Here is a 27437-nt window from a genome sequence, read left to right on the forward strand (position 1 = left end):
TATTTCTGCAAAATTTCAATGCGATTTTCGTATTCAGCATAGTCGAAAACCTATAAAAGTCGTCATTTAAAGAAAATTGTGGAGGTGGACCTAATCTAAAAATTTACCATTTTTTTTATTCAATTGTAAGGTTAAAGTACAGAATAGGTACAAAACACCCTCCCCTCCCCAAGAATTACTTTTTAAATAATAACGTTATTTCAGCACAGATCAATAAGTGCATGAGTACCCAATTTCTTTAATAAAGAAAAAGCATTCATATTTTCTTATGTAAAAACAACTTCTGTAAAAAAAAAAAGAAAAAAAAAGTGTACTTTCAATTTTGTTAAAAAAGGTTATCTTACAAAAAACTACCGTAAAATAAAAGCAAAAAAAGGTAAATATCTAGATACGCTACAACAGAACACCGACCACTCTAATTTGTTTTTTTTACAGGTAATTGAAGTCGCTGACAACAAATCTGATAGTCAAACTTGGGGCAAATTTACCGTTTGCATGGTATTAACCCCTGAACCCACGAACTACTTTCCACCATTTTGCAGCTTCCGTTTACGCTACGCGCACGTGGCAGCATAAACAATGGCTTGCTTGACCTAGCAAACTGCCTTCTCACATGGCATACCAATCTTCCACGGTACTCATGCAGAGAGTGATCCATGCTGAAATAATAAGGTTATTATTTCTCGCTTGCGTTTGAGTTGAAGCCTAAAAGTTGAAGTTAAAGTTGTTTTTGTTTTATTTTGTTTTTTAAACAGTTGTTTCTTCGATATAAGAAAATACAAACTTTTTTATTATTAAAACTATAAATTGTTAGGTGAAAGTATAGGTTTTTTCGAAGGAAATTTACAGATTGGTAACGTGCTTAAATAATATTTGGTGCTAATGTAGAGAGTGATGCGCGCTATTTTTTAAATAGCATTTCCACATTTAATTAAAGTTTTATGATATATTTTTTTATTCAATTGTAAGGTTAAAGTACAGATTAAGTACAAAACACCCTCCCCTCCCCATGTTAAGAATGGCTTTTTAAATAATAACATTCTTATTTTAGCACGGATCAATAAGTGCATGAGTACCTAATCGGTACTCATGCAGAGAGTATAATCGGTATTCATGCAGAGAGTAACAATGGGTATAAACTGAAAAAAGTGCACCTTTCTCTGCCACTTAGCAGGCCACTGTTTGGGAGAAAACAATACCCATTCCTAAAATAGCTACAAGCTGATTACTGTATATTATTATTATTATTATTATTATTATTATTATTATTATTATTATTATTATTATTATTATTATTATTATAAAAGAAATTAAATTTTAGTTTTCTGTATCATTATTAATATTATCATTCAAATAAATTTTACTTTTATGATTTAAATTGTTTATTTTCATATTTTACTTTTCATTTGAACGTCACTAATTTTGTAATGTTTTTGTTTCAGCCGTCAACGTTATGTATTGGGTGACAGTGCAATGAAAAGAATGGCTCAATCCTCTGTGTTATTGTATGGACTTGGTGGTCTTGGTATTGAAATAGGTAAGTCATCAATTGGATGTATAAAAAATTGTATCTGGAAAAAAAAATGAACTGAAATAAATTATATTTTTGCCAATAACACAGAAGGAAAGAAAGAAAAGATAAGCTAGTCTAAATCAAATATCGATATTCAAAACAGATTTCTATTTGAGTTTGATTCTTGCATGACCGGTCATTAGTGTACCAGTCATAAGTGTTCTAGGTCTTTAGTGCACCTTTTCATTTGTGTATTGGTAGTGTCTATTTTGTTGAGGTTTTGATCCCACTTTAGAAAAAAAAACCATTGATACCCTGGCCTGAAATTCATTTTAAATTATATTTGTATGTACGTTTTTTTTTTATTTTGATGAAGATATAAATTTTATTGGTTGAAAGTTTGTTTTGGAATCGTTTTAAATTGTATCTGCATGTACTTTTTTTGATGGCGATATAACATTTATTGTAAATTTTTATTGTAATAAGTAGGACTAAGTTTCCTTTCCTATTTTTTACCCTTAGCAAAACAGTGGTGCTTGGTATGAACTTTTTTTTTCAGGCTGGAGTGTCACTGTTCTGTCTTCAAAACCTCAACAAAACAGACATTATTGGTACACAAATGAAAAGGTGCACTAAAGATCGAGGACACTAAAATCTTAGGACACTTATGCACGGTATACTAATGACGTAGATTCGATTTTTATAATCCAATGAGATAACTTTATATGTTAGACTGTTGCCATATATGGGCAGCAGCTGCTAGAAGCATCTTATCCTGCCTTGACGGAGTTCAAAATAGACTTCGTAGCCTAGTGGGGGATGCCCTTTTCTCTTCCCTGGAACCTCTTTCCCACAGAAGAGACATTGCAAGCCTGTTTCTGCTTTATCATTATTTTCATAGCAAGTTCTCGTCTGAGCTCCAATCCATGGCCCCCCCTTAGCCTGACTTTCATGAAAAACACTCGTCTAGCTGAAACCACTATCGATAATCTCCCCCCACTCTTTATCTGTGCCTAAACCTAAATCTAGATTCCATGAACAAAGTTTCTTTCTTAGAGCTGCATTCCTGTGGAACTCTGTTCCGTTTTCCTGCTTTCCAACTGACTACAATATGGTCTTCTTCAACTCCAATGTGAACAACTTCTTGATGAGCCATCCCCTTAAGTAATCCAATTTACCAAATTTCCATTACTAACGATGACTAACATGTTCCGCTTGACCACTGTACACTCATTAACCTTTATCCTTGAGTGGCCTCCGGGCCTTGATAAGTGACGACTCCTTTGTAAACACAAAGATATATATTTTTTTTATTACTTTCAATAATCCTTTCCGATTCTTTTACATCAACACATGTGGATTACTCTCTTTTCATTTCAATATTTGTACTCCTGTATTTTGTCACATTTTACTCTTTCATATTTTCCCCTCGCCCAGTCTATGCATATGTAGATCTGTTTGAGGACTGACAGGTGGATGGATGCTGCTGAACAGAAAAGATAAGTGTTAATGCATAGATGGTGGTAGCAGGTTACACATACAAAATATATTGTAGATATAAGTTTATATAAGCCCCTTGTTTGATACTGCCTTTATCATCAACAAGAAAATGCAGGGTGCAAATTCAAATCTACTGCTAATGTATGTATGTAGTTTGCATTCTCTCTCCCCTACAGACTTGTCACAGCTTGTTTTCCATATGCATACTGTACATAATTATATTAAATGGAGTTTTCAGGGTGTCAGATTGCGCGCACATTTGGAAATGGTAGGCTTTTACAGAAATGACACCGTGTGACAACTATATTCCATTATTGTTTGTACTGGCAAAGTGTTTGTTTTGGACATCACCTAATTTTGGCTATTTTTTTTTTTCCTTTCCTACGGTGCTTCAAAATCAGGCTGTCTGAAGATACTGGCTTCCTGACCTAAATTTGCCAAACATTGATGTTATTATTTGTTTTTTTTTCTTTTCCTTTGCAAAACTTAAAAACAAAAATAACACTTTGCCTTTACAAAACCCACAAAATCAACACCATGAATAAATATTTGAAAGTATAAAGAATCTGAAGCAAAAAGGCTTTTATCAGAATGACTGGATCTAAAAGAGTTGGTATACTATTAGAAAATGAATAAATATTTGAAGATATAAATAACTTGAAGCATAAAAACTTTTCCCAACATAACTAGATTCCGCATTAATTGACCCAAAGCAGTTTGATACGTTGTAAAACAAACAACGAAATGAAACTGCAGATGAGATAACCTTACGATGAATCATGTCTTAATGATAAAACTTTTTAAAGTATACAGCATTGTCTACAGATAGATTTTTTTTGCTGAATTCTTTCATGATCTCTATGTTACAAAGTAAAAATAACATGAGAGGAGGTTGTTTCAAAGAATTTGTATAGCTATTCTATGTATAATCCAATATGTTTCCTGCCTCAAGTCTCTCGGACAGTCCCTTTCTGATTTCTAATCGATCTGTCTTTCTCATGTTACATTATTTAACCAAAGTTGATCACTGAAAATTTCCCGGCTCGTTATTTAGCACCTAGCATGTTATATTTTTTAAGAGTACCTGTCTGGGAAGAAATCCAAATCATTTTACTAACAACATATTATCGAAATTATATATATATATATATATATATATATATATATATATATATATATATAAAAGAGTTTATTAAAGTTTTGCTAAGTTTGACATTTTAAAAAAGTCCACAGAAATTTTATGATTTCAAAATTTGAAAACTCAGTTTATAATGGTTTTACTTGTCTATTTTACAGTATATCAACTTTTTTTTAGGTATTTTATGCCAATACATGTAACCTATTGTGATTTAGTGTATATGATTAATTAAATACAAGTTGCTGCTTTCTCTAAAGCCATATGTAGATTTCTCAACAGCATTAGTGTAAATCCTGATGCTACCAGATCAGGCTGTCTGAAGATAATGGCATCCTGACTTAAAATACACCAAACATTGATATTATTGTTTTTTTCTTTTTCTTTTGCAAAGCTCAATCATGTTCTGCAAAGTAAAAAACAAAAATTTTCCTTTACAAAACAACCAAACTAAACACCATGAATAAATATTTTAAGATATAAAGAACTTGAAGCATACAATTTTTTTCCACAATAATTTGATTTGGCATTAAATAATCCAAAAAGGGTTGATATGCCATAAAACAAAATAACCACACCAAGCAAAACTATTAGTATGTAAGTGACCACAATAAATCTAAGATTTAAATGTGACATAACTGATTGCATAGTCAGTGATGATATCCATTAGTCCAATGACGCACCTAAAATTTATAATGTTTCAGTTATTTATTGAATCAGTTGACTACATAGTTTAGCACTTTATCGTTTATGTCCAAAATAGATTACATTCAGTGTCAGTTTTCATTAGGGATCTTTCTGATTTTACAAATGTCATAAATTCATTAGAATTATTTTAATCTGAATATTTTTTTGATTACTCATATTTTGACTGAGGACAGAACAGATACTACACTTTAATCCCAGGTTTTATCAAGAAAGAATTCTATTTATGGTGTCATATTTGATTTTAGAACAATTTATTTTAAAATGGTTAAAGTCTTAATTTTTCCTTCCTCAGATGTTTTTCAATTCCTTTTGGATTTCATTTTTGTTGATTGAACAATCTCATTTTTATTATTTTAAATGTGTGTAAAAGATGATAATCTATGGAAGCAAACCTGTATCATTTACCAATTTTCTTGTGAATTGTGTCCACTGCTAAATCTAAAAGTTGATTAACTTTCAATGCCTAAAGATATTCAATATTTTTTCTAATTTTCGTGAACAATAAAAATGCATCAACTGCAATCGATTTTATTTTTCTTTGGACCTGTTGTAGTTTAGATGTTGAAAGAAAAACGAGAAGGCTTGGAAACAGTGAAATGAAATATATATTAACAGAAAATACAGAAACGTATATTCATTGAGTGGGACTCTGCTCAACTGGAAGGACAAAGCTAATCAAGAACCTTGATTCCAGTAAAGCAACTGGCCCCGACTGCATCCCAATTATAGTGTTAAAAAAGCTTCAACCTGAACTTCCTCCCATACTCACAAAACTGTTTAAGCGTTGCCTTAAGGAGAAGTGCTTTGCTTTCCAACACCCTGGAAAACCTCATCAGTATGCCCTGTATTTAAGAATTCAGGTGATAAGTCCTCTCCCTCTCAGTACAGACCTATAAGTCTCCTGTGTGTCATGAGTAAGTTGCTGGAATCCATACTAAATAGAGAAATAGTCAACCACCTCAGCAGAAATAACCTCCTTAGTGACACACAATATGGTTTCCGTTCTGCAAGATCTACCACAGATATGCTAATGGTTATATCTCATAGGATTAGCGAATCTCTTGACAAAGGCTACCTTTCTAGGGCAATTGCTCTTGACATATCAATGGCCTTCGACAAGGTATGGCATAAAGGCCTACTTCACAAGATTTCCAGCTACGGTATAACTGGAAATGTTTTCTCAATCATTAAATCATTTCTCTCTAATAGGCTCATAGGAGTAGTGGTCGATGGAAAAAATCAGAGGCCTGCAGTATTAATGCTGGAGTCCCTCAGGGGTCCATACTGGGCCCAACTCTCTTCCTGATCTTTTTTTTTTTTTTTTTTTTTTTTACATAGGCGTCACCACTTATCAAGGCCGATAGGCCACTCAAGGATAAGGGTTAAAGAGTGTACAGTAGTCAAAAGGACAATATAGTAATCGATAGTAATTGAAGTTCGGTAAATTTGTTAACTTAAGTGGAACGGCTCATCAGAAACTTGTTCACGTTGGACTTGAAGACAACCATATTATAGACAGCTGGAAAGCAGGAAAACGGAAGACAATTCCACAGGCATGCAGTTCTAAGAAAGAAGCTTTTATCATGGAATCTATGTTTAGGTTTAGGCACAGATAAAGAGTGGGGAGAGTTATTGATAGTGTTTTCAGCTAGACGAGTGTTTCTTGTGAAAGTTTGGCAAGGGGGGACCATAGATTGAAGCTCAGTCGAACACTTTCCATGAAAATAACGATAAAGCAGAGACAAACTCGCAACATCTCTTCTGTGAGATAGAGGTTGCAGCGAAGAGGAAAGGACATCTCCCACCAGGCCACAAAGTCTATTTTGAACCCTATCGAGGCAGGACAAGTCTTTTCTAGCAGTTCCTGCCCATATGTGGCAACAGTATCTCCCTAAACACATACTTAAATCATTTGTTGACATCTATGCTGATGACACTACCATCTATGGCAACACATCAAAGGCTGTAAATGACAAAGTTCTCTCTGATTCTCTCTGCTCTGATCTCGAGCGTGTAGTTCAGTGGGGGAAGAGGTGGCTGGTTACCTTTAATGTATCTAAAACCAAGCTCCTATCTTTATACCATCAACGCTCTAATCCCCATCTGGCATCAATTGTAATGGATGGCTCTCACCTAGGTGAAGCTCAATGTTTTGACAAGCTTCTGGGCTTGACCTTTACTCCTGATATGAAATGGAACACGTACATCAAGTTTGTTGCCAGGGTCGCTGGAAAGATGGTGGGTTCCTTCTACCGCTCCAGAAGATATCTCACTACTGATGCAATTCTCTATCTATATAAAAGCCAAGTATGCCCAAGGATGGAATACTGCTGCCATATCTAGGCAGGAGCTGCTAAAAATAGCCTATCCTGCCTTGACAGAGTACAAAATAGACTTCGTGGCTTAGTGGGAGATACCCTTTTCTCTTCCCTGTAACCTCTCTCCCACAGAAGAGACGTTGCGAGCCTATCTTTGTTTTACCGTTATTTCCATGGCAAGTGCTCGTCCATTCTCTGGTCCCCCCTCGCCAATCTTTTACGAAAAACACCCATCTAGCTGAATCCACTGTCAAAAATTTTCCCCACTCTCTATCTGTGCCTAAATCAAAATGTAGATTCCATGAATACAGCTTCTTTCTTAGAACAGCATGCCAGTGGAACTCTGTTCCGTCTGCCTGTTTCCCACCTGACTACAACTTAGATGTCTTCAAGTTCAATGTAAACAAGTTCCTGATGGGCCGCCCCCTTAAGTAGACGCTTTATGAAATCTCAACACTAACGTACAACGTACTGTACATGCAATAACCCTTATCCCTGAGTGGCTACCGGGCCTTGATAAGTGGTGACCTCCTTGTAAAAAAAAAAAAAAAAAAAATGTAAGGTTACAGCCCACTCCCTCTGAGTCTCAGCTCCAGACTGCTTGATAGCAGAAACTGCTTACTGAAAGTGATATCAGGAATAGTCCATCCTCAGAATCTGTGGGGGTGCCACCCCAACAGGATCAAAAATGGTTTTATTAAGTTAGTGTTACAAAGTTTCTAATTTTCAACTCAGCCTTACTCAACTAATGGTTAAGTTGATCTTATTAGTCAATAGCAAAGTTTCTTGCTGACCAATTACAACCTGTACTTTTACGATGGGTCTTCCAAAAGTAAAGCCTCCTATTTATTTGTACTCAAAAAGTTGAAGCGCTTTGAAAATGAAAGTAGTACCATTAAAAATGAGTGACATTTTGTGCTCTAGAATTTATTTTTCTACATAGTCCCCACCATTCTCAATTCACTTTTGCTAGGAATACAATGACTCATCTCTGCTTCTGATGTACGTCTATGTCAGGGGTTGCTTTCTTGGTCTCAGACTGTCAATATCCGCAACAAAGAGATGGAACTTTCAGGACATGGATGCATAAGTTCAATCATTGTAACAATGGAATTTGCAGTCTCCTCTGATCCATTTGAGTGGAATAAAAAATAGGAGGCATTACTTTTGAAACATCCATTGTAATCCAATCAACGAAGAACCTCAATTTCAAAGCTAATATGATTATTCTTTACTGGCAACAAGTTGTATCAACAATGGCTGTTTCAACCAGTGTTAAATATAAACCGATAACATCCAAAATATCTAGATATTAATATGCATAACTGCCGGGGAGCCATAAATTAATATACTGTTTTCTTTTTAAAATCCGCAAAACAATGTTTCATGGTAAATAACTGATGATCTCTAAAATGATACTAAGACTAGTGTAAATTTTTTGAAGCATTGATTGCAAAAGATTAGTTGACTTACAAGCAAAATAACTTTCCAATAAAGAAATTGAGATTAAAAGTTTTTTTTAGTTTTTTTTTAAATATAGTTTTAAAGGTTGAAAACTTCCAAGATATATTTACTATAATAATTATTAAATACCTGCAAACACTAGTGTTTCATCCTTTCGGGAATTATCAATGCAGGGTGTCACAATTAACACTGGTCGATAGATTTGAACACGGCAACAGACGCCATCTCTGACTCCATTAACAAGGACCTAATCCATTCGGCCACCGTTAACCATGAGAAATACTGTTGAAATTTAAACATTTACTTTTAAATTTTTTTAACATCTGTCAGAGTGATCTAATCGACTGACTTTATTTCAACTGAAAGTATATATATATATATATATATATATATATATAATCTGGGTATTTTTTTTTTGTTTGTTTATATCCAGTAGAAGCGTTGAGTGAAATTTGAAGAATAAAACATGTATAAATACATTTGAAGCCAAAACTGCAACGCGAAATTTTTTATAAAATAAACGGGTGTTTATTTTTAAAGAAATATATTTCGGAGTAAGACTCCTTTGTCAATATTTTTTTCCTCTTCTTCCTCGACATGATGTAGTCGAAGATATTTCGGTGGTCTTCCACTACATTATGTCGAGGAAGAAGAGAAAAAAAAAGATTGACAAAGGAGTCTTACTCAGAAATATATTTCGTTAAAAATAAACACTCATTTATTTATAAAAAAATTTTGCGTTGCAGTTTTGGCTTCAAATGTATTTATACATGTTTTATTCTTCATATATATATATATATATATATATATATATATATATATACAGAGTGCGTAAGATATTTGAGGACACTTGTATTTTTGTAATTTAAATTAAAAATATACTAAATGTTTTTTGCTTTCATAAGATTCCATTGCAAATACTACTATAACTAATGAAATAAAAAGACACGCTGTAATAGTGTCTATAAAAGTGAAACATAGCAATTCAGAAATTGCAAGATTTCTATAAGTCACCATTGATGGTTTTCGATGTTGTTAGCAGTGACGAGCACATCATGTCTCCTCATTTTTTCGATAGGGCCTTAGAGCCAATGCAGATGTCTATGTCGAGACTCTTCAAACCATTATTAAGCCTTGGATAAACAACGTAGCTAATGGAAGGGCCTATGTCTTCCAAGATTTTGCACCATCCCATAAAGCTCTCAAAACCCGGGATTGGTTGGATCATGTTACAAGTTATGGCCTCCTTAATCCTTTTGATTATTATGTGTAGGGCATCATTGAAAAGGAGGTTAATAAGCATCTTAACAACACCAAATCCTCTCTGATAGAAAGAATAGCCTGAGTAATGGAGGACCTAAATAAAGACCACCTGATCAAAGTTTGCGGTCACTTTCAAACTCGAATTGAGTTTGGTGATAGAAGTCGAATTAGGATATATACAGAATAAAACGTACATTAAAATTATATTTATTTGTTTTTTTTTTAAAGAAATTGTAAATTTTAACAATTTAACAAGTTTCATTTTCTGTTTTTTTTTTTTTCCAAAAGTGTTTGAGATGTCCTCAGATACCTTATACACCCTGTATATATACATACAGGGTGTCCTAAAAGAAGCTGATGGATTTGAAATTTGAATTCGACCGAAAGTACCATTCTATGATAAATATCAACTCCTCAGTGATACAAAAACTTATGATTACTTTGGTAAGGCTACTCTAGATGCTCTGAAAAAATAAAAGAAAAATATTAAAAACTAAGGAAGTTATGTATTTTTTTTTTATCCCTCAGCTTTTTTTTGGGTCACCTTATATTAATACTTGTATTTTATATGTACACTAACAAAAACTTACCATGTTCAGTGTCCAAAAGCAGCCAGTAAATCGTTTCATACACAGAAGACAATGCTTTTAAAAAGGTGGTTTGAATGTATGAGATAGCAGGTGAATGTCTGACATTCGGTGGGATGCCCCATCCCTAGCTTGAAAAAAATAGTAAAAAATTTAAAAGAAAAAAGGTAACATACAACTAGAGAGATGTGTATAATCAAAAACAGGAAGAGAGAAAATTCACATGTTGGTATATATATATATATATATATATATATATATATATATATATATATAGTGGTAGTTTGGATTTGTTTCCTAGAAATACATCCACTGAAACATGTGTCTACCAAAAAAAGTGCTGAATGTGCAAAACAGAGCATATTATACTAAATTAAATTTGTTTATACAAACAAACGGCTAAATATGTGCATACATGTTTCTGTAATTTCCCGTTGCAGAGAAATCACGTCATCAGGCCAAGGATATCGAGATCTTTGGCGTGATGATGTGATTTCCCTGTAACGGGAAATTACAGAAATATTTGTGCACATATGTAGCCATTTGTTTGTATAGACGAATTTAATTTATTATTATTATATATATATATATATATATATATATATATATATATATATATATATAATATACACACTAAATTAAATTTGTTTATACAGGTGTGAGAAATTTTGTTTTATTGAAAAAATAAAGCAATATAAATATATAAAATGTCAGAATTAAAACCTCATTTCTTTAATTAATCGTCACTCTTCCATGGTGGTCGCTAGTCAAAATGATGAATCTTTTGAACTCTAATAATTTTTCTATTTACTTAAGCCAAATATTAACAACGATGTAAAATTCTTCTCAACGTTTAATTAAAGGCAACACTTGTATGTATAGTGATTAAGATGTGTTCATTCAGTCTGTTGAGTGGTGATGTTTGTTGAGAGTCTTAAGACAGGTAGTAGCCATTTTGCTGGTTCGCCTGTGTCTGTACCCATCTTACTTTATGGTTAAACTAACAATTTCTCTCCGGTAAATCAAAACTTCCAACTCCAAAACTTGACGCTGTGTTGTCAAAACTTCTAATTCCACAACTTGATACTCTTTCAAGTTGGCTTTCACCTTTTTCCAACTTGTCGCCTGTTCACTTCACGCCTGTTTTTATTCACTTGTCTCATTTGCATAAAAACTGCATCAGTCACGTGATGGGCGATTATAAAACCAACTGGGTATCACCATTTGAATTTTTCTTTCTTTCCTGTTTTTGTTACATGACCAAACCTTTAAAGCATGCACACATGTTAGCCAAGTAAGTTACGATTTTCCCTACAGACTTAAATGAGAAAAATGTCAGTAGGTTTGGAAAGCAAACATTAACATCTTTACAATGATATGAATATGTCTTTTATTTAACTGAAATAAGAACACAGAAATGTAAACAAGTTGACTTACTAGGTTGGCAGGCATCATAGTGCAAAGGTAATATAACTCTAGTTGGTCTTGAGTTTATTCCCAATTTTCACAACCATGATGACTCGAACTGTTGTATTTGGCACGCATTTGGATTTGGGTGGAATTCAGCAAGTTATAAGTGTGTATATGCAGTGATGTGCTAATCACATGTGTATTAATGCACAACTTTGGATATGTCTACCAAATCACAACTTACTATTACATGTACATATATGAGAAATAGATCTTTTATGTTACTGTTACAAATCTAAATATTTGAAACTTGTATGTGAAAACCAATGGAAATACAATTTCTAACCAAAGCTTGATAGAGGGGAATGCTATTTCGAACCAAAGTGTGACAGACGGCCAAAAAAAATATTTCAAACCAAAGTGTGATAGATGGCCGGAAATGGTATTTTGGACCAAAATGCAATAGATGGCCAAAAATAGTATTTCAACCCAAAATGCAATTGGTGACCAGAAATGGTATTTCGAACTGAAGTGTGATAGATAGCTAAAACTGGTATTTTTAACTGAAATCTAACAGATGGACAAAATGTTATTTCGAATTGTAGATGGCCAAAGGTGGTATTTCGGACTGAAATGTGATAGATGACCAAAAATGATATTTTGAACCAAAATAAGATAGATGGCTGAAAATGCTATTTCTATTATGTATTGTATATGAATTCTGCAGAATAAACAAATTTTTTTGTTTCCTTAGCCATAATCCAGATTTTCTCTTTCTTAAAATTGCAAATTGTGTGTAACTTAATTAATATTCGAACTGATTAAATAAAGAAGGTAGCAAAAATAATCTTTATAATCATAAAATTGTTGATAAAACTTAACTTTTCAAATCTACCAATCATATTCTTTTCCAATTTAAAAAGTTTGGACAATCTGTTGTATTTTTTGTATTTTATTTGGTTGTTTCCTTTAAGTACACATAATGTTTGTATTTGCATACACCTTCTATGATAACGTCTGGCAGCAAGTCTACAACGAAGATACTAATTTTCTGAGTCTTCTGAGACAGCGATTGACTGGCTGTGATAACACTCACCTGAACATATTTACATTAGTAGACACCCCTCTCCGCTCTCATACTTTCCATCTCACCTTAATCACAGGCTGTGCATGTTCCAAAACAAAATGTCAGCCTCACCTTCAATTCTAAAAAAAAAAAAAGTGTGGTGAGGGGTTCTTTTTCATGCATCACCTGAAAAGGTGGAGTATTTTTAACAGATGCGATTTTCTCCCCCCCCCCTTTTTTTTTATTCTATTCAGATTTCACTTCTATAATTCCCTTTTCTATGTATAGGGCCGGGTCTTCTCAGTCATTTGCTGTCTGTATTTTAGAGTCAGCATCCCATTCATCTGTAAATGATGTCATATCTCTAATGCAAACATAGCACTCCTCTTTGGCGCGCGCACACACACACACACACACACAATTGGCATATATATATATATATATATATATATATATATATATATATATACCCACATATAAAACTGGCATATATATATATATATATATACACACACACACATAAAATTAGCAAATATATAAGACTAGCATATATATATATATATATATATATACGCACACACACACAAAGCTGGCATATATATACACGCAAACACACACACACACACACACACACACACACAACTGGCAAGATTTCTTTTCTGCAGAATAAACAAATTTCTTTGTTTCCTTAGCCATAATCCAGATTTTCTCTTTCTTAAAAAAAACAAAAACTTTTCCTATTTTTTTTAGATTTCACATTTTTATCTGAACTAAATATTTTGATGCTAACATAAATGGTTAAATTCTAAAAAAACAACATTTAATCACTTTTCTGAATTATTTACTTCTCCAAAAATTTGCAAATCTATTAAAAGCGAATATGCATTGAAGAACTGTAAAAAAAATGTTATGTGGGAATTGGGTTTGAAACTACATTTGATGTAAACAATTCTGTTTTATCCATATCAATTACAAATGAATTGCTAGAAAAAATTATTGTTTCAAAATTAACATACAACCTTTTATAGTATTGCACTCACACTCTACTTTCTAGACGTGGAAATTGGAATTTAATAAGCATACAGAAAAAAATGATAAAGAAGAACATTACAGCTAACGGAAAGAATGAAAAAATTAGGTTTAATTATTCTATTAGAAAGAAAAATAAAATGATTTAATTAAAACTTGCAAAATAATTAACGGCATTTATAACTATGGTAGAGAGTTAATATATATAATAATTTATAAAATATATATGGCGATTAAGCTACACTGAATATTCCACGTTTCATCTGATGCCATATATATTTTATAAATTACTAACTAGCTCTACCTACGTATTGAGCACTTTTGAAGTAAATACTTAAAGTTTACGCATAAATCTATACTTTCGTATATTAATTTTATGTGAGTAAATTAAGTAGTTATATATATATATATATATATATATATATGTGTGTGTGTGTATGTATAAAAATAAAATAAAAATACCAGCGATGGTTGACGTTATGTTGTTTTGAAAAAAGAAAAAAAAAAATATATATATATATATATATATATATATATATATATATATATATGTTTTATCTTGGGTCATTTTCAATGCAAATTTCAAAAATTAAATTTATTAACCAATTGATTATTTTTAATAGAACAGTAATCAAATCAGATTAAGAACAGCAATAGCAATGAACCTTTTTCCATAGAATTAAATGAATTAAAAAATAATGGTAAAAAGAGGAATTAAGGCAGCAGTTTTAGTAAGTATCAGATGAAAATTGAACAGAATTTGATCTGTGACATATCACTCAATAAGTCCCGGGCCTAACTCCTTAAACACGAACTTTTAGGCAAATATTTTTATTTATCAACCTAGTCTCCGCCTAGGATGATACACCGATTCCAACACTTCTCAAGCAATGTGATGTCCTTTTTCATAGAATAGTTTATCTTTGGACTCAAAATACACCTAAGTTCCAATATCACTTTTTAGTAGAGCCAAATCTCTCTCCCTGGAGCATTCTTTTGACGGTTGAAACAGCCAGTTGTTGCTGGGAGCCATATCTAGAAAACAGTTGAGTACAAACCAATTTGACATGGAAATTATGGAGTTTTGTCATTGTTGTGATCGACTTGTAATATTGGACACTGTGTTCGTGAAAAAGTGTATTTTTCTTTATTTGTGACTGTTTTTTTTTTCTTCCTTCAAACACACCAATATTATATAGTATTTACTATTGATGAGTCTTCCATTTTCAAGCTAATTGATATACAAAATATCTAAAACTATAGAGGCCAAACCTTTGCTTGCTGATGTTTTTCATCATTGGTTGCTTTGAAATGCTGTCATCTGTTGCTGTCCATTCAGTTAACTACCAATTTAATATAGGAGTAAAGTGTTGAATCCATGTTTCATCCATTGTGTTCCATATTGATGCAAAACCTCCTTTTTGTTGTGTTAAAGCAGTTGCAAGCAACGCATTGAATTGTAGATGCATTATTGTTTTTAACTATGAGAAAACATGGCACCTACTTTTAACACAACTTTCTCATTGACAAATGTTTGTATAAAATGGTGAATATCTTCTGATATCTTCAACTCCTCTGCTGTCTTACACAACTCTAATTTACGATTGGCCAAAACGAATTTGTGGACTTTTTTTTCATGTTTTCCGGGGCAACTGCCAAATTTGAGTGACCTGAGCGTTCAGCATAATTTTTGTCTGTATCACTGCGTTTCAGATCAGCATACAACCTCTTAACCATTGTTGCCATCACAGCAAGGTATAAATAGAAGGCAATTTTTTCTTATCAGCCTGCTGCCTGGCATTGCCCAGCATTGCCCGGTCGTAAGATACACTTGAATATGCTAGTTTATATATAAATATTACATATCATCAAATAACTTGTAAAGAATAGATGATGAAAGCAAGTGATAGAGAATGTAAAACAATCTTGCGGCCCTTATTAGCCAAGTATGTCCAAGGATGGAGTACTGCTGCCATATCTGGGCAGGAGCTGCTAAAAACAGTCTATCCTGCCTTGACACAGTACAAAATAGACTTTGTAGCCTAGTGGAGGATGCCCTTTTCTCTTCTCTGCAACCTCTCTCTCACAGAAGGGACGTTGCAAGCCTATCTTTGTTTTATCCTTATTTCCATGGGAAGTGCTCGTCTGAGCTCCAATCTCTCGTCTCCCCTCGCCAATCTTTCACGAAAAACACCCGTCTAGCTGAAAATACTGTCAGTAATTTTCCCCGCTCTTTATCTGTGCCTAAATCAAAATGTACATTCCATGAACAAAGCTTCTTTCTTAGAAGTGCATGCCTGTGGAACTCTCTTCCGTTTGCCTGTTTCCCACCTGACTACAACTTAGATGTCTTCAAGTCCAACATAAACAAATTCCTGCACCCCTTTAAGTAAAACACTTTATCAGATCTCCATTACTAACGATTACTACGATATTGTCCCATTGATTACTGTACACACAATAACCCTTATTCCCGAGAGGCCTCCATGCCTTCATAAGTGGTGACTTCCTTGTAAAAAAAAAAAAAAATGATATTTTAATACATGCAGATTACATATTCATTATTATAGTCAGCTCTCTATCGATTATTATATTGTACCTAATATATAGTAGTGATTTCAAAAGTTAAAATATGACTTGGGTGCCATCAGCTAGAATAGAAACCGGAATATACAACTCTCCAGCCTTATTTCTTAGCCTCTAAATCACGCTCATACGCCTATAAATAGTTAAAAAGATAACATTGTTTAATCTATGAATGTAGGTTTGTACATGCAAACATGTTTAGTCGACTACTCATGCCAAGGTCAACTGTTTTGTTTTCCATTTTTACCCCTTAGCAGCAATTTTTCTGGCTAAAAACAAAATTGAAAATGTGTTACAAGTCCAAATACCCTATATATCAAATTTCTACGCTGTAGACCAAATATTCAGAAACGAGTTTGGTAAAGACTTTTCGCACACATACTGGTACGGTCACTTTCATATATTTATATATATATATATATATATATATATATATATATATATATATATATATATATATAGATAGATAGATATAAAAATATTTCCGTGTGCTAGAATATTTTCATCTTAAATTCTAGACAATTATGCAGAATTTAGAAATTATGCATAAACAGAATTCAGTGCAATAGTGAAATGAAACGAATCATCTAATAAAAAACCATAAAAATGAATAATTAACGCTAGTTTTTTCGAGGGAATATGCAAATTAGTTGACCATCATGTAGTCGCTTGCATATTTATGACTGAGTATATTAAGTTCATTTTAATAATTTTTAAATAGAAAAAAGAAGATTTTAATATGAATATCAGAGCAAGAACAAAAACTCAACTTTATAGATTATGGTATGTGTTCTTCAAAATTATTTGATCTATTGTTGCTTTATTTGTTCCAGCTTGTATGACTTGTTGGTCTAGTGGTCTCCATCAATTCACGGGTTTGATACCGCTTTGCAATACTGCTTCCTGTTCTAGTAGCTTCTTTCCAACAACTGCAAGCTTGTGTAACTTTATTCTTGTCAATAGTCATCTCTTGTCTTTTGTGATAAACATCTTTCATTCTTGTAAGTTTCTTACATCAAATGGTTTCACACCTTGTCTAGAGCAATTTTCATACAAAAAACAAATTTACTGAGATTGGGAAAAGATATATGATTTTATGTTCCATTGAATAGAAATATATCTAAAAAAAAAAATTAATTACATTTAAAAATTTTACAATTGAAAAAAAAAATGTGTTGAATGTATTAAGATTTTGAAAATTGTTAAATTTCAATTGAACCGTTTTGAAAGAATGTGTAAGTGATTTGGTTACGTCATAACTTTATTGTTGTTAATTGTTGGACTACTAAACAATATTGTGGTTTAATTTTTCAAGCAGTGAAATGTCTATTTTGGGGTTGAATTCATTAGTTGACTATGTTTGTTAAATATAAAAAAAATGCTTGAATCATTCTTCATTATGTAAATCATTTCAATTATGTTTCTTCACTTTAGGTCATGCTTCTTCTTTGCATTCAGGAAAAAAATTAAAATATCTTAATTTGAAATCCATGGAAATATCGTCTAATTAGATTGCTTGACTTAATTTGTATGTGATTATATAATCTTTTATCAAGGGCTTATTATATGAACCTTACTTACATGTTTAAAAGAGAATCACAATTGAATGCAGATGTGTACTTGCTTCTAGTCTTATGTTTATTCAATTTACAAAGAAAAAAATTGGGCGTGGTTGTTTGTACAGAATTGAATTTTATGATAAACCTCATGAGAAACAGATTTGATATTTTTTATATAGCTTTTATTTCTTTAAAATTTGCTTCATTTTTTGTTGTTGTTGTTTTTAAGAGATTATAGTTCTCTAGCAAGAACATAATATTTGAACTAACATTTTATTACAGAGGATAGATGTACAATTATTGATTTGCTTTGTTAAATGTATAAACAAAACAAACAAAATATTGTTTATATTCAATAATTGTTTCACACACGCGCATATATATATATATATATATATATATATATATATATATATATATATATATATATATTATAATATCTTATATCTTATAATATAAAGCTGAACGTCTGTGTGTGTGTCTGGTCACGAATAGGCTCCTATATGGTTGACTATTATAGAAAACTGATCACATATAATGATAGAAGATGTATCGAGACACAGGAATGGGTATGTTTAATCTGGCATAATGATGATTCATTAAAATTGTGGGGTCTGCATACGCGCCTGGTCCGCGAAGTATGGAAATAAAAAATATTTAATTAAGAAAAACGTTTACAAGTGTTTTTGATATAGATGTACATAATAATACTTTGATAAGTATGTTTTAACTTAAATAGGGATGGTATAATAAAATTGTGGGGTCTGCGTTCGCACCTGGCCTCCATAGAATAGAAATAGGCACAAACTTTAATAAAGACTTTTCATATCTATCTGCGTAAATATACTTTGATAATTATGTTTCAGTTTGAAGAACTATGGTATAATAAAATTATGGGGTATTCATTCGCGCCTGACCTCCATAGAATGGAAATATGTCACAAAGTTTAACAAGGTTTTTTAATATAGATCCACAGAATATTGTGATAAGTATTTCAGTGTGAACAGGTACGGTATAATAAATTATGGGGTTTATCTATTTTATTTTTACTTTCATCATATTTTGCTTTGGTTTTGATACTCCCAAATTCAAAGCTATCTTTTTACAACCCTTCCCCCTTCCTTTTCATAACCTATCATACTTTCATAAATCAGAGTTCATTTTCTGTAGGCTGTTTTTGAACTAAGTCAACGACATGTACTTTTGCTAGTATATATATATATATATATATATATATATATATATATATATATATATATATATATATATATATAATTTTTTTTTTTTTTTTTTTAATTACATTTTCACCCCAAACAAAGCACATTGCCACTTTGGTGTAGGGGGCTACTATCAAGGGCAGCAAGATGTCGGTTCATGTTACACTTGAACTTCTGCATGTCAGTACAGTTAGGGAAGCAGGGACCTGGAATGGAATTCCAGAGTCTAGCGGTTCTGGGGAAGAAAGTACTGGAGTAGAAAGATCTTTTACATCTAGGGATCTCTACTGTGTGGGGGTGGGATTTAGCTGCCTGTCGAGGGTGTCTACGTTGTGGGGGCACAAGTGTCTGCAGTGTATATATAGTAGAACCCGGGATACGATTACCCCAGGATACGTTTTTAAAAGTTACGATGTGGAAAACGATGTTTTTCCGGTCCATTGCTCCACTTTATGGAGTTATTTATAATGTTATTTGATTATATACATGTGTATTATATACTGTACTGTATTTTGTTACTGATTTCTAATGCTATATCCCGGGATTCTACTCTCTCTATATATATTTATAAAAGTAAGAATGTGTGTGTGTGAGAACACTTCTCAACCTATATACTCGACAAATTTTTAATCTACAGACTTGAAATTTGGTATGTAGAGTATTCAGACATGTGAAGAACGTTTTAATCAGTTTTCATCTGGAAATAAACAGCTACTAAGGAGTCAAAATTGAAAAATTGGAACTTTGGAGTCATCAGATTTTGATCTGTTTGTCAACTGTTTCACAACTGCACATATCAGATCTAGTTGGTTTTGTTTTTTTGCTCCAGATTAATTTTTTCAAATATATTTGATTAGATATATTTTCCTTACCTGTGGTGTTCATCCTTGCTCAAGAAAAATGTATTATTTTTTAAAAAGTATTGTATTTTATTGAGTTCTGATGAATCCACTACACTACTTTTCACCCTCCCTCCCTGGATTATATATATATATATATATATATATATATATATATAATTATCCACTGACACGTGTTTTGTCTACGACTCATCAGAGTGGCTGGTAAAAATGCACTTTCGTATAAATAATTAAAAAAAACATTATTTTTTTAATTATTTTCATACTTATTTTAGTTTCATTTAAATGCATTTAATATATGTATATATTGAACTTTTTTTTTTATTACATTTTCACCCCAAACAATTCACGTTACCACTTTGATGTAGGGGGCTACTATCAGGGGCCTAAGTTGCAGGGGTACTATGTAGGGAGTTTAGCAGCAAGATGTTTGTTCATATTACACTTGAACTTCTGCATGTCAGTACAGTTAGGGCAGCAGGAAACCGGAAGAGAATTCCAAAGTCCTGCAGTTCTGGGGAAGAAGCTATTAGAGTAAAAGGCTTTTTTACATTTAGGGATCTCAACTGTATAGGGGTGGGACTTCGCTGCTTGTCCGATTTGTCGAGGGTATTTTCGTCGAGGGGGTACAAGGGCTTGTAGTTCGTCAGAGCATCCAGCATTAAAATACTTGTAAAACAGGCAGAGTGATGCAACATTTCGCCGGTGGGACAGGGGCTGAAGTTTAGATGACAGTTCGAGACCTATTAGGTTGGCGACTCTCTTTTGGACTCCGTCCAGGAGCAAGAGACTAGTAACAGATGTACCAGCCCAAATGTGACAGCAGTACTCCATACTCGGGCTAATGGTGGCTTTGTAGAGGTACAAGATACTTTCAGGCGTAAGTAACTTTTTAGCACGATAGAGAGAGCCCACCTTCTTTGCAGCAGCCTTAGCAATAATCTCGATTTATCTATTCCAACTCCTGTTTCCTGTGAACGTTAAGCCAAGGAGCTTGAACGAAGTGCTCTCGGGTAAAGTATCTCTAGCCAAAGATATTTGTGGCTGGTAAGGTTTCATGTAATTATTAAAAGATACGAGCTTTGTCTTGGCAGCGTTGAACGTTACCATCCATTTTTTACCTCATTCCACTACAGACTGATGGTCTTCCTCTAGTGTTTTGGCCATTACCTTTTCAGCCATTACCTTAGATATGTGCTCATTAGTTTTCCCCATGTGCCTACTATAGAGTGTGATGTCTTTTGCAAATATACCCATCTCAGAGACAATTTTATCAGGCAAGTCATTTATGAATATCAGAAATAACAAAGGTCCAAGAATCGATCCCTGGGGCACACCTGCATTTATATAAAATTTTTGGACATACGCCCATCGAGGACAACCTGGATTCTTCTCTCATTTAAGAAGGATCTAATAATGCTAAGCATCCCATAGGATTTTATTTTTATCAGAAGACCATCATGCCATAACCTGTCAAAAGCCTTAGATGTATCAAGGGCTACTGCCTTCTCCTCCCGTGCTTTATCCAGTGCTTGGTATTAACGTTCAGAGATTACAGTTGAAATATCTGCAGAAGAACAGGCTTGCCTAAATCCATATTGGTGGTCTGACAATTTAGCAGCTGTAAGGTGTCGGACTAGAGCTTGGTTAATTAAGGACTGAAATATTTTGGCGAAAAGAGGGAGGAGGCTAATTGGGCAATAATTTAATTGGTCAGTTCTTTTGCTAGAGTTTTTGTAAACTAGTACCACAGAAGAATTTTTCCAGCAGCCAGGAAAGCAAGATTCGTTAAGGCATTTGTTAAAGTGTTTAGAGAGAACATGAGCGACCTCAGGGGAGCATTTTTTTAATAGCACAGCTGGGATGAGGTCAGGTCCACATGCTTTTGAGGTATCTAGGTTTTTTATAATATCATGTACTTGGGAGGGCGTGATCTTTAGATCATCTAGCGTGGTTTCTGTTTGCAGAGGAAAATCAGGGAGGGAATGGCTTGCTGGGTCCAAGGTAGAGTTTGAAGCAAACTGACGAGCAAGCCTGTTAGCTTTCTCAGTTGCTGTGCAAACAACCTCGTGATTGTTTGATATTGGAGGCATTGTTGATTGCCCATTATTTACTATATTTACTATATGCTACACATTTTGCATTAAATTTCTTATATAGTTTTAGATTTGCTCTGTCAGTCTACTTTGAATAATTTGATGTAACTTATTGTTGATTGCCCATTATTTACTATATTTACTACTAGCGGGGGTACCCGGCGTTGCCCGAATGCTTGTTTCCGGGAGGGGGAGTTTTAAAAAATGTTATGGTAGGTAAGTAGGAAGGATCAAATCCGGAGTCATGAGTAAAAGTAGGAAAATAAAGTGTGAAAAAAAAAAAAAAAATAACATCTGCAACGTTAACAGTTCGGCCACCAAGAAAAGTCCATTCCAGTTGTTTAGGAAAAAAAACAAAAAAAAAAACGACTACGGTAGGTCGGCGCGAACGTGAAAATATAATGTGAATTGTCCAGCACGCTAACCACTACGCCACAGAGCACTGCAGCTTAGTTTAGTGATTTTAAATAACTTCACATGAAAGAACTACAAAGCCAAACCGGTGTTCTCTTCTCAACTGTTCCTTGTGAACGATCCCCAAACGGTGTTAAGTGGTGGCAGGGGGAGGAGGAATTTATTAGAGAGAAAATATTTTACCACTTCCATTGATCTTAACCGATTTTGGCCGTGACTTCTCAGCAGAAAAAGTATAGAAATCTAAGATTATCGAGGAATTTGAGAAATAATAAGCCTATAACACACCTCAGATATTGTTCTGCCGTTTGTGCATATTATATTTGCATGAAATATCTTGATTTTTAATCCTATTAAGGTCAAAATCCCACGGGAAAAAATGAGTTCATTTTATTTATATAGAGAAGAAGATATGCTACACATTTTGCACTAAATTTCTTATATAGTTTTAGATTTGCTCTGTCAGTCTACTTTGAATAATTTGATGTAACTTAAAAGCATCAGAATGGCACATTATTGCCTTATTTAACTAAATATTTTATTTAACTAAATATTTTATTTAACTAAATATCTTATTTAACTAAATATCTTATTTAACTAAATATTTTATTTAACTAAATATCTTATTTAACTAAATATCTTATTTAAATATCTTATTTATCTAAATATTTTATTTTGATCTGCACCTTGTTTTAATCATTTTTATAACTAAAGCACTAACTACGGGTATAAAATCTATTAATCTTCGAGTAATGCTCAGTAATGTTTTCAGAGATTCAGACATAATGATCCCATAAAAATATACACAGGGCAGCTACTATTTTTATGCAGCATGTGAATCATATGAAAAGGGAAAGAATTATTCCATCCACAATTTTTATATCCGAATCAAGAAATGCCACATGTGTTCACAATTTGATTCCAACTTTTTTTGATTATATCAAATGTTTTATATTTACAAACTTCATCATTAATACAGGCAAGATAATCAATAAACCTCCCACAACTATGATAATCATTACATTTAGATACATCATCTTTTTATTAATGACTAGCAAGTTGCCTGCTGTTGCCCTTTTGTAAGATATGCTTATTTTAATTTTTTTTTTTTATTTTATTACATTCACTCCAAACCAGGCATAGTGCCACTTTGATGTAAGGGGTTTCTATCAGGGACATAAGCTGCAGGAATACTATGTAGGGAGTTGAGCAGCAAGATGTCTGTTCACGTTATACTTGAACTTCTGCCTGTCAGTACAGTTGGGGAAGCAAGAACCCAAAAGAAAATGCCAAAGTCTAGCAGTTCTGGGGAAGAAACTATTAGTAGAAGGCTTTCTTATTTTTAGGAATATCTACTGTGTAGGGGTGGGATGCTGCTTATCTGGTTTATATTTATTGATTATTTATGTCAAGGTGTACAAGGGCTTGTAGTTCGTTGGGGCATCCACCATTAAAATACTTGTAAAACAAGCAAAGGGATGCAACATTTCATCTGAGGGAGAGAGGTCGAAACCTAGATGACAGTTCGAGACCTATTAGGTTGGTGACTCTCTTTTGAACCCTGTCCAGGAATGAGAGACCAGTAGCAGATGCACCAGCCTAAATGTGACAACAGTACTCCATACATGTGCGAATGGTGGCCTTGTAGAGGTACAGGATACTTTCAGGCGTATGTAACTTTCTAGCAATGCTCTCAATGTATCTGTTTCAACTCATGTTCCTAGCGAACGTTAAGCCGGAGAGTTTAATAGAAATACTTTCAGATAATGTATCTTTAGCCATAACTATTGGTAGTTGAAAAGGTTTCTTGTAATTATTGAAGGAAACAAGTATAGTCTTGGCAGTATTGAATGTGATCATCCATTTTTGTCCCCATTTCACTACAGATTGGAGGTTTTCCTCTCGTGTTTCTACCATTGCCTTAGATATGGATCAACCTCCGAGATACACTTGCATTTATATCATATTGTTTAGATGTACGACCGTTGAAGACAACCTGGATTTTTCTCTTATTTAAGAAGTATTTAATTATGTTAAGTATTCATCCAGTGATACCGTATGATACCGTATGATCTGATTTTCCTGAGAAGACCATCATGCCATACCTTGTCAAAAGCCTTAGATATATCTAGAGCTACTGCCTTGTCCAGTGTATGGTATATACCTTCGGAGATTACAATTAGGATATCTGATGTAGAACAGGCTTACCTAACTCCATATTGTTGGTCAGTCAGAAGTTTAGCAACTGTAAGGTGATGAACTAGAACTTGATTAATTATGAGCTCAAATATTTTGATGAAATGAGGAAGGAGACTAATGGGGTGATAATTTAATGGGTCAGTTCTTTCACCAGAATTCTTGTAAACTGGTACCACATAAGCAGTTTTCCAGCAGTCAGGAAAGCAAGATTCGCTAAGGCATTTGTTGAAAGTTTGGAGAAGATTTGCAGATTTTGTATTTTTTATTATAGAGCCAGTTCTCCATTGATTATTATATTGAACCAATACATAGTGATTTCAAAAGTTTTTTTTATAAAGAAAGTATGACTGGTGTCATCAGCTAGAATCGAAACCAAAATATTTAGCTTTCTAGCGGTATTCAATACTATCTGACCTAAAGATACATATTTTATTACAATATCATTTTGCCTTATTTTTTAAGCTTTCTTGAAAATAATGATTTTTGATCAAATTGTAATATATATATATAATTTGTAGTCATCCACATGCAGTACTGTTTTGTTGTATCACAACTCATCAGTGCGGCTAGACTAGCACCTCTCCCAAGCCGAGAATTGAACCCAGAACCATCGCATTAACAGCAGTTCTACTCATCGACCCATGGGAGCGGCGCTCATAAATAACTTCCACAAATGTCTATTTCAATCAAACATTTTTCCACCACTTATATATATATATAATCATAAGTAAACAATTCCAATACTACAAGTACATTTATATAACATTCAGATTATTTTATTGGTTGCATGGTGTTTTACACAGCTTTGGTTGAATTGTATAGATTATCTAACCTATTCATCAGACCCATATAAATCTATGAGAAAAAAATGTTTTGTTTTTATTTTAAGACTTTCTCAAGATGACTTATTTAACAATTTTTTTTTTTTTTTTTCAGCCAAAAACATTGTTTTGGCAGGTATTAAGGTGAGTACTTGTTTTCTATTTTTTGGCTTCGTTTTCAATTTAAACTTGCAGATAATGGAACCGGCATTAACTATACTGAAAAAATGTTGCCTAAATTTATACAGTTCTCCTGATTTTGATAATTCAACTACAATTTTGATACAAAAAATTAAATTCCTCAAAACAATCTACAGTTTTGGAATTCATAAAGCATATTCAATTATTGCCAATTTTATGTATTTTTTTTTAATCTTGTAATATTTAAAATGTGTAAAAAAAAAAAAAAATTAAACATTTGAACATTTATACCATATATGTAATGCCCGTCCCAGGACAATTTCATATTACTGAAACTCCTTTTGACCAATCCAAGATTCCCAAGTACTTTAATGCAATTAGAGGCAAACTGAGTAAAAATCAAACTTATGCAAGAATGTAAATTGTGCAGTTTTAATTCTCCATTGTTCACAGTTTTAGAATCAACATAATCTTCCAAGGTTTAACTACAGTTGAAATACAATTTCAAGTTATAGGTAAAGCTATTTTCAGTGTTGGTCTCCTGGGCCCTCTGGTAGAATCCGTTTCTAATTAAAAAAAAATTTTTTTGCACACCGTTAGATTCCTTATGAAAAGTTATGACTCCTGATTTTTTTTTTTGATTTTTTTACTGCATTAAACATTTTTTTGTATGTGATTGTATTTATTTTTATTAAAAGCAAACAAATCGACAAACTTCCTCTTTATATATATATATATATATACATACATATATATATAAGTGAGAATGTGTGTGAGTGAGGACACTTCTCAACCTATATACTCAACGAATTTTTGATCTACTGACTTGAAATTTAGTATATAGGGTATTCAGACATGTGGAAAACCTTTTAATTGGTTTTCATCTAAAAAAACAAAAAGGGCTGCTAAGGGGTCCAAATTGAAAAATTAATTCTTGGGGGATCATTGGATTTTTATCTGTTTGTCAACTGTTTCATGAATGTGCATGCGCAGTCATGAAACATGACAGCTTCCTTATGTTATGAATAAGTAGGTTTGAAAACACTTTTTAAAGATCATGGCAAGCTGGTCTAATATACTTGACTCATTGTTTTGGTTTCGATCTCAGCTTGCTTTTTTGTTTGTTATTTTTACTTACAAGAAGTGAACTGTTTAGAAAAAAACAATACTCGCATGCACACGCCTCAGTTTCTGTATAAATTGAAATATAATATTTATGCGTATTTTATGATTGGGTAACGCTGGGCGGCCTGCTCGTATTGTATAAAGTAGAGGGTAGTGTAATCTGAGAGAAAAGCATTTGTTTAAAGAAATAGAGCTTCCAGCAGTTATCTTAAGTTTATTGTTTAATATTTTAGTATTTTTCAATTGTTATATTAGATGTGTTTCAAGTTTGTCCCTCTTCAGATATTATTTTAGTTTTATAATTTTGGAGAGAGTGTTGGTATTCTGAAAAAATATTGTGGCTTTGACAAAAATGGATTCAGTCCTTTTAATCCAAAAAATTAGAAGAAAATAAAAATGGATGGTCATAACATCATAATTCATCAT

The 27437-nt window shown here is 32.9% G+C and overlaps 1 protein-coding gene across 4 annotated transcripts in view; it reads left to right on the forward strand.

Annotated features, from left to right (window-relative positions):
• Positions 1 to 27437, forward strand: part of LOC145292185 (ubiquitin-like modifier-activating enzyme 6) — a 577203-nt gene that overhangs the window by 194031 nt on the left and 355735 nt on the right. For all 4 annotated transcript variants that reach the window (XM_080138474.1, XM_080138476.1, XM_080138473.1 and 1 more), the window contains exons 3-4: positions 1443 to 1537; positions 25861 to 25889. In XM_080138474.1, the coding sequence (XP_079994600.1) occupies positions 1443 to 1537; positions 25861 to 25889 (124 nt within the window). The remainder of the gene's footprint in view (positions 1 to 1442; positions 1538 to 25860; positions 25890 to 27437) is intronic.

The sequence above is a fragment of the Euprymna scolopes genome, chromosome 13 (assembly GCF_053919585.1).
Source record: "Euprymna scolopes isolate OS-2025 chromosome 13, ASM5391958v1, whole genome shotgun sequence".
In the NCBI taxonomy this organism is placed as follows: Eukaryota; Metazoa; Mollusca; class Cephalopoda; order Sepiida; family Sepiolidae; genus Euprymna; species Euprymna scolopes.